Source organism: Meleagris gallopavo, chromosome 13 (assembly GCF_000146605.3).
Source record: "Meleagris gallopavo isolate NT-WF06-2002-E0010 breed Aviagen turkey brand Nicholas breeding stock chromosome 13, Turkey_5.1, whole genome shotgun sequence".
Taxonomy (NCBI): domain Eukaryota; kingdom Metazoa; phylum Chordata; class Aves; order Galliformes; family Phasianidae; genus Meleagris; species Meleagris gallopavo.
The window spans coordinates 10,892,426-10,900,413 of NC_015023.2; the positions used below are offsets into that span (position 1 = coordinate 10,892,426).

The 7,988-nt window shown below is 55.0% G+C and overlaps 1 protein-coding gene across 1 annotated transcript; it reads left to right on the forward strand.

Moving 5' to 3' along the window:
* Positions 1–1,424: 1,424 nt before the first annotated feature.
* On the forward strand, positions 1,425–7,988 carry PLEKHG4 (pleckstrin homology and RhoGEF domain containing G4). The gene is made up of 9 exons (XM_010717887.3): positions 1,425–1,701; positions 2,062–2,151; positions 2,463–2,687; positions 3,312–3,482; positions 3,661–3,874; positions 4,455–4,571; positions 4,656–4,919; positions 5,272–5,468; positions 7,072–7,988. The coding sequence occupies exons 1-9, from the start codon at positions 1,477–1,479 to the stop codon at positions 7,075–7,077; spliced, it is 1,509 nt and encodes a 502-aa protein (XP_010716189.1). The 5' UTR covers positions 1,425–1,476; the 3' UTR covers positions 7,078–7,988.

The following is a 7,988-nucleotide window of genomic DNA, read 5'->3' on the forward strand; positions in this document are numbered from 1 at the left end:
TTTTAGTACTGCAATGCATGCAGGGTAAGGAGAGTCCAGGGATCTGAGGTGTTCTTGAAAGGGAGTCACCAGACAGGTCTTTGAACTGCTCTCATAGAAGAAAGAAAAAAAAAAAAATAATTAAGAGGTCACTTGCAGATCTCAGAGAATTTGGAATGGTTAAAGACATCCTGGTAGGGCAGTCAGGAAGGGTTTTTGTGCCTCCACCAAGGGGCTGAATCCAGGCAGGAGTGGTTGAAAGGTCTCCCTCCAGCAATGGGAGCTGCTGGGCTCCTGTCCTCCTTCCCTTCCTCTTCCTTCCCAAGTAGAAAAGCAGAGGGAGATCAGCAGGTGGGTGCAGCTCTGCAGGACCCAGTTTGCTGCTGGTGTGAGAGGTGAGAACCCAAGGCTGGATGCAGGGACCACGGAGCTCCTCTGCTGCTGCTGCTCTGCAGAAGCTCTGCTTCCTTCTCTGGATGGAGCCCAGCACGTGTCAATAAGGCTCACAGCAGGGGATGAGCATCAGAGACAGAAGGCTGACCCTGTGCTTCTCAAGGAAGCAGCAGAACGCAGCGGTTTGGACTTCTGAACAGCCTGAGGAGCTGGGGAAAGCTGAGATCAGGGAAGACAGGTCCGTGGTGCAGGTGGTTGTCTGGTGCTGCACTGCCTCACAGTGGAAACCTCCAGTACTGAGGAGCAATCCAGTCCCTTCAGAGGAGCACGGAGCGACCCGTGCTAGGAAGTGCTGTATTCTGATGCCTGATGGGAAGGCTGTTTCCCACTGATGGTTACTGGGACGAGCCCTGGGAAGGATGGCTGGACTGCCAGGCTGGGATTGATGCAGGAATGGGGCACCCACTTTAGAGGGGCCGAGGCTCTCTCCCTCTTGCTAAGCAGAGTGCATACATGCTCCAGTGGTAGCCAGCAAGCTCCTGGCTTGGAGGAGAATCAGAGCAGCTCCCTCCTTCCCAGCTGGAGCACTTACAGAACCTCCAGCTGGGTCACTCCTTCTGGTCCTACTGCTCCAGGCTGCAGCCTCCTTGTTTGGGCAGCCCTTCTTCTTCCAGCTCAACAGCATGTGCATCCAGAGTATCCCATTCCCCAGTGTTAACACTGCTTCTCACATTCACCAGGCTGACTCTTTTTTGCTGGCATTTCTGCTGTCTTTTTTTTTTTTTTTTGAAACACACTGATTTATGGGAGCAGCCTGTTGTGTCCAGGAGCAGGACTGGACCCTGCTGAGGATGGTTTAGGACCGCAGCCAGCTCAGGGCCTCCCTTCATGATCTGAAAAGCTGTGGCGTCTCTTGGGTTATTTGCCAGCTTTTTGAGGGAGGGGCAGCTCTCACAGGAGGCTGTGGATCTGGGTTGAGGTGGTACTAAGGGATCATCCCCACATTGTGTCCTGGGGAGGGCTCTAGGGGGCAACTCTGTGCTTCAGGGTCCCTTCAGGCCAGCTGTTCCCTCCTGCAGCAAGCTGCGGCACATCATCGACGAGATGGTGACCACGGAGCGGGAGTACGTCAGGTCGCTGTGCTACATCATTGAAAGCTACTTCCCTGAGATGGAGCGCCTGGATCTGCCCCAGGACCTGCGGGGGAAGCGCAGCGTCATTTTTGGGAACCTAGAGAAGCTCTATGACTTCCACAGTCAGTACTTCCTGCGAGAGCTCGAGAGCTGCTGCAACCACCCGCTGCGCGTCAGCCACTGCTTCCTGCGGCACGTAAGGCGTCACACCTCCCGGGGTCGAGCTCCTCCACACTTGATTTCTGTGCACCTATTAGCCTAGCTGCTCAGCTGTGCCTTGATGGGCTGTGGCTCTTACTGGGATGGTATACATATGTTTATTGGGGTACATAATGAGTGAGGGGCAATGGGAAAATGGATGGAAAAACTCCTAGCTACTGTGAGAGTAGGAAGGTGAGAACATTCCCCCGCTCTTGCTGAACTTAAAGTCTGTTGTGATGGACAGGAGGCTCTGGCGTAGCCTGGGAGAGGCAGAAGTGCTGTAGTAACCAACCCAGGGCATGGCTGTTGCAGGTCCTGGGCCTGCCCAGGCCTCACACACAGACCTCTTTTGCAGAAAGACCAGTTTGGGATGTACGCCTTATACAGCAAGAACAAGCCAAAGTCAGACTCGCTGCTGGCCAGCCATGGGAACACCTTCTTCAAGGTAAATGCTACTGCTCACATTCATGGTTTCTCATGGCGTTTGAGTCACTGCCCTGTTTTGCTCAGCAGCCTCTGCCTTCTGGCATGGCTCTCTGCACAAGTGTACGTGGGGCCAGGAGTGTGCAGTGAGTGCTTTGGGAAGGTGCCCAGCACATAGCCGCATCGATCCCTTTCCCCTGTATTTCCCTGTAGAGTGAGCAGAGTAGCTTTGTTGGGAAGCTGAGGCCCTGGGCAGCTGGGGGTGCGTTGGTGCCTGCGTGGGGCCCTGGGGCTGCCCTTACTGAGCTGTTGCTGTCACTGCTGTGTTCTCAGTTCAAGCAGGTGCAGCTGGGGGATAAGATGGATCTAGCCTCCTACCTGCTGAAACCCATACAGCGCATGAGCAAATATGCCCTGCTCCTGAAGGACCTGATCAAGGAGTGCAGCGAGGCACAGGAGCAGGAGCTGGGCTACCTCCGGGCAGCAGAGGAGATGGTGAAGTTCCAGCTACGGCATGGGAATGACTTGCTGGCCATGGATGCCATCCGTGACTGCGATGTACGTGTCATTGTCCTCTCCTGCCTGGGAGCCAAGCTGCATTCCCCCCTGCACCCCTTGGGCTTAGGGTCTGGGTTGTGTGGCACACCCCTGTAGTGGTCAGGGTGCTGACTCCTGAAGCGCAGGGCAAGGGTGCAGTGGGACTTGGCAGTCTCCTGATCTGCTGCAGGCTCAGGTTGGAGGAAGATGGATTTGGAGCAGGCAGAACTGAGGTGCTTGCCTTGTGACCTGGGTGTGCCTGGGTGGCGGCTAGGTAGGCGTCCTTTCCTTGGCAGCTCACTTCATCCTCCAAGAGAAGGCCAGGCTGGTGCCTCCAGCTGCCAGCCCAGAGGTTTGTCACAGATCTGTGTGGGGTGAAGATTGTCAGTGGCTTGTGCTTAGGGAGGAGCTGCAGCTCTCACCTTAGCTCTGAGCCAGTTGTTCTGGCCAGATGTGGCCACTAGCATTGCCATAGAGCCCAAGGGGACGTGGTCCTCTTACCTCTTCAAGAAAACAGGCAGTGGCCACTTCTTCCCCTGTGGGCCGTGTGTGGAACCTGTGCTCTGTGTCTGGGTCTGCCCAGCCATGGGCTCCCTGCTGCTGGGAGAAGTTCTGGGTCCTTACCAGGCTGTTCCCTGTGGCCAGGTGAACCTGAAGGAGCAGGGGCAGCTGGTGCGGCAGGACGAGTTTGCCATCTGGCTGGGCCGCAGGAAGTGCCAGCGCCACGTCTTCCTCTTTGAGGACCTGATCCTGTTCAGCAAGCCCAAGAGGATCGAGGGTGGCTTTGATGTGTATATCTACAAGCGCTCCTTCAAGGTAAGGGCAGATGTGCAGATTGCTCTCGTGCAGGAGGTGACTCTGGACTTCTCCCTGAAGGTTTTGTGTCCTCTTTCATTGGGTCATCTTTCTCCCCTGCTCTGCCTGCCACTAAGTTCCCCTTTCCTTTTCCTGGTGCAGCCCCAGCTGATGCTTTGCTCTTCCTTCTTTCTGGCAGACTGCAGACATCGGTCTGACGGAAAACTCTGGGGACAGTGGGCTGCGTTTTGAGATCTGGTTCCGAAGGCGGAAGTCCAGTGACACTTACATCCTCCAGGCCAGCTCAGCTGAGACCAAGCAGGCCTGGACCAGTGACATTGCCAAGATCCTGTGGCAACAGGCAGCCCGCAATAAAGGTGTGATTCCTTCCCAGGGCGTCTGTGCCGCAAAAGGTGCGGGAGCCCCGTTCAGCTCGTGCTGTTCTGAGTAGGTTTGGAGCCTATCACCAGACAGCTTTGTGCAGCAAGCAGCCGTGTCCCTGCATGCAGCCTCAAGAGCATGTGCTGGAGTTGGCTGAGTGCTGTCCCTTCCCTGCCCTTTGTCCCCAAAGACCCTGATGTCAGTCTACACTCCGTGTGGCTGTGTGACCTGAGAGAAATGGGAGATGTCAGTATGGGTTTCCTGTCCCATGAGAGTGGCACCGCTTGTGAAAAGCTCACTGTTTTCCCCACAGCCTTGCTATCGGAGTGGCAGCTGCCTGGCTCAGGCTGGCTGACTCCCTCTCCTCCACCTCAAGCTTCCTGCTTGGCAGGACACTCACAGCTGGCATGGCACTGGACCCTGAGACCAGAGCAAAGCATGACTGCTTGTTTGTGAAAACTCCTCAGGACTGGGGAACGGTGGGAGAACAGATGGAATGGGAGTATCTCAGGAGCAGTCTGCCCCTGGGCAGCAGGATGCCTGCAGAGGGGGCTGGGGCAGCCTGACAGGCAGCTGTGGGTTGCTGTTGAACACTTTGCTCTTCCCCTGCAGAAATCCGCATGCAGGAGATGGTCTCCATGGGTGTGGGCAACAAACCATTCCTGGATATCAAACCCAGTGAGGCTGCTATCAATGACCGTGCTATTGACTACATCATGAAAGGCAGAGGTGGGTGCCAGCCTTGCCTGTCTCCTGCTCCAGTTGAGCCCAGCAGGCTGACACTCATGGCTTTTTCACTGTGTTTTGTGGCAGCTGCCAGGACCAGAGCATCAATCGCAGTGTCTCTCTTCGACCATTCCAACCCCTACAAGAGGACGCAGGCGCAGCTCTCTGCTGGCAGCACCCCTGCTGCATATGGCCCGTCCTCCTCCTCACTGCTGGGGCCCCTCAACCTGCACATGTACCTGGACCAGGCGCTGCTGCCCAGTGTCCTGGCCCCCCGGCGCCCCTTTGATGTCAGCCCCTGCATTGAGGAAGATGAGCTGGAGCATGAGACGAGCAGCCAGCCGTCACTGAGTACGTATGGGCCTCCTGTGCTGCTGCACACCGGGGTCTGCCCTTGGTGTCCCTGTGCTGTGCACTCGTCCCCGCTGCACGGTCACACCAGGCTCAGTGAAGTCACAGCAGAGCCTGCCCTGCGTGCTGGCCCCGAGCTAAGCTGTCTCCTGCTCAATCTCCACCATTGTTTATTACAGTTCCTTAGAATGTTTTGTTTCCTGTGGCTTTAAAGTGGCCCAGATAGCTGTGAGACTACCTGTGGGCTTGTGTGACCGTGCCTCTGCAGGAGGGTTTGTTACTGAGTGCATGTGGCACAGATGGTGTAGGCCAAATTCACGGTCCTCAGAATGACTTTCCTGTTCTTCTCCAGCCACAGAGAGCTCCGAGTCATCGCACTGCATGTCAGGCAGCGGCTCCAGCGGCTCCGACAGCGGCTGTGTCTCCAGCATCCCTCAAGAAAGCTTCTGTGAAGACGTGGGTTCACCCCCTTACGTGCCCCTGGGCTCACAACACAGCTCTGCGATGGAGGGCAAACCTCGGTTCACGAACAGCCAGTACATTTCTGCAGTAAGTGCAAGCAGCCAAAGCTCTCTCTTCACTCTGCCCGTTCCCACCACTGCCTCCCCGGTTCAAGGCACTGCCTCTCACGTGGGGACTGAAGATGCTGCTTTTGGGCTGGGAGTCGCTGTGGGGAAGTGACGCTTCCTCCTGCAGAGACTCGCCTCTTCTGGGGCGGGCGAGAGCCCCCGTGTTGTGAGAGCCTCACCTTCGGTGACCGAGATCCCTGAGGAGGTGCACTGGAAAGGATCTGCAGTGCTGGAGGCTGCGTCAGGAGGGGACACTGCACATCCTGGGGGTGAACAGATGGAGCTGTGTCGCAGATGCTGCTGAGCTCCTTACCTGGGAGGTGTGGGCCTTCGGTGGGGAGCGATGAGACGGAGCGGTGGGGAAGAACGGCAGCCTGTTGCTCTGTGATGTAACTGCTTCTCCTCTTAGTTCCTGAGGGTTTTCTCAGCCACCTCCATTCCCACTAGCTTGTGTCCTGACGCTGTTGTCCTCTAACTCCATACTAATGCTGGCTTCTCTCCTCTGCAGAAAGCAGGCCAGGCTACCATAAGTCCCTCGACAATAGTGTGATCCCCTCTGCACACGTATACGGCCTAAGGAAGTGGAGTTGTAAGTAGCCCCTAAAGGGGATTTTCCAGCTGCTCCAAGTGCTGGTCAGATTTGTTAGGAGTTCTGAGACAGGAGAGCCTCACCCTCTACTTCACCTGAGAAGCTTTCCATGCACAGTCCTGACCAGTCTCTGAGGCTCTCATTGATCTGGTTAGAGTTGACCAACTCCCACAGCCAGAGCCATCACTTTAAATAACAGGTCTGATGCCTCTCTGGTTTGAAGGAGCAGAAACAAAACCAGCATAACCACGTTCAGGTGGCAGAGGTTGAGCACCACCTCGTTCATGCGTCAGTGCTCAAATGAGCTTCTCTGCTCTCGATGCTGTCCAGCTGTCTAACCACTAACCTGTTTCTTGTGGCTGTTTGCCAAGATCCTGCTCTTCCTTTTGTCCCACTGAGCTGCCTTGAGGGGGAGTCCATGGTGTTCTCCTCAAGCTGGATTTATCCCAGTTTCCTTTGAACCTCCCAAGGAAACCGTAGGCAGCACCAGTCACAGGATCCTGCTAGGTCATGGGCAGAAAGTCCTGAGGGAACCACCAGATGTTGTTCCCCAGGATCAGGGCTCGAATGGGCAAGGCACAGGGTGACGGATGGTGGAGCCCACGCCTTGTGTTTTGCAGGCTGGGGTGTTGTACTGCCCTAAACAGCGCCAGCTGCCGAGGTTAAAGCTGGGGATCCCAACCCCTTTTGGGGCAGGTGGCAGGCAGGACCTTCTGAAGCAGTCACAGCTGCAGTGGGGTTTGCTGGCCCGCTGCAGTGACAGCAGCACGTGGCCTTGAGTGAGTCCTGAGGCACAAGGGCAGCTCTCAGCCTAGGGAACAGAGCCTCCTCCAGCAAAACGCTTTTTCTGCACCAAAACGCAGCTCTGACAAACCGTGGCTTTAAAGTATTTTGCAAGCTCACAGCTGGCCAGACTGGGGAGCTGCAGGCTGCGGATCCTGCCGCCTCATAGGAGTGCAGCCAGTCTAACCCATTGCACGGTGCTGTGTTCCAGGTTTGATTGCCATTTCAAACTCACTGAAGACCCCAGGCCTCTGACCAGCAGAAGGAGACAGTCTTCATCTGTGAAGATGTTTTTACACTTAAGCGGGCTCTGTCAGACAGCACAAAAGCTGACCTCTGGCAGGGGGAAGCCCAGGAAGGTTTCTGCCAGCTACGCTTATAGCTCTGGTGTTGGATGGGACCTCGGGCATCTGAAACTTGTTAGCCCTATATTTATAAGTAATAAGTAACATAGCTGTTTGAAAAAAAATGTATTATTTTTAAAGCTATGTGCTGTACAGATTTTTGTTACAAGTGACCCTGTTACTATTTGTTCCGTAAGCTGCACATTTTATAAAGTTTTTGGAAGGGCAAGAAGAGAAACCAAGGTATTTAAGAAAAGTAGAGTAACTTTCCGTTTCAGGGTTATATTGACCTGGAGCTCGAGCTTAATGTCCTTCCTTATGTTCTAAATATGTCTATCATAGCAATAATTTATTTTCTTGGCTTAACACTCCTGTTTTAATAAAAGCGAGTTTCATTGTTACAGTGAATTGTTTTCTTCAGACCATTCTTCCAGTGCCTCGGTGCTGAGCTTCTCTGTCTTAACCCCCTGCTCTCCTGCACTAACCCACCAGCTCGCTGTGCCCAGTAGGAGTGCCTTCCCCCAGGTGAGGTGGGGGCAGGGGAGGGGGCTGCGTGCTGGGGGCTGAGCTGTGCCCCCAGCTCCTCTGTGCAGCTGCTGGGCCAGTTCTCAATGGGCAGCAGCAACCTCAGGCTGCTGCAGGGCCAGCTGCAGGGGCTGTGAGCAGCCAGACTCAGACCACGCGTTATCCTAAACTTGTTCCTCTGACTCTGGAAATTCCTGTACTGTACGTAAAACACCTGTTTATTTTTAATAAGGTGAATGTGTTTCGTTTTTTTTTTTTA